Raw genomic sequence first — 281 nt, forward strand, 5'->3', positions numbered from 1 at the left:
GGGGAGGCGCCCGGTGAGGACTGGCCGGCCCGCCTCGGTGTCACCCGCCACCGTACCTCTCGTTGAGCTGCTCCCGGCACTGCCGGACCTGGGGGCTGCGGGGGTGCCCGCTCGCCAGCAGGCCGTCGGCTGCCTGGTTGACGGCAGCAATCTGGGAAGCCACGGCAGCCATCTCCTGCTCCAGCCCATCCAGCCTGCAGGGACAGCCAGGCTGAGAACGGGCGGCAGCTCGGGACACGGCATGGCAGCACCACCACCGCGGGAGCCCCTACCCGGGCTGC

General features: G+C 73.3%; 1 protein-coding gene across 1 annotated transcript in view; it reads right to left on the bottom strand.

Annotated features, from left to right (window-relative positions):
- LOC103899954 (spectrin beta chain, erythrocytic-like) overlaps positions 1-281 on the bottom strand; it is a gene marked incomplete at its 5' end in the record, with an annotated part of 14,915 nt that overhangs the window by 5,981 nt on the left and 8,653 nt on the right. Inside the window, 2 exon segments of the mRNA XM_019472402.1 lie at positions 57-194; positions 273-277. Of these exon segments, the coding sequence (XP_019327947.1) occupies positions 57-194; positions 273-277 (143 nt within the window).

Source organism: Aptenodytes forsteri, unplaced genomic scaffold (genome assembly GCF_000699145.1).
Source record: "Aptenodytes forsteri isolate BGI_AS27 unplaced genomic scaffold, ASM69914v1 Scaffold596, whole genome shotgun sequence".
Lineage (NCBI taxonomy): Eukaryota > Metazoa > Chordata > Aves > Sphenisciformes > Spheniscidae > Aptenodytes > Aptenodytes forsteri.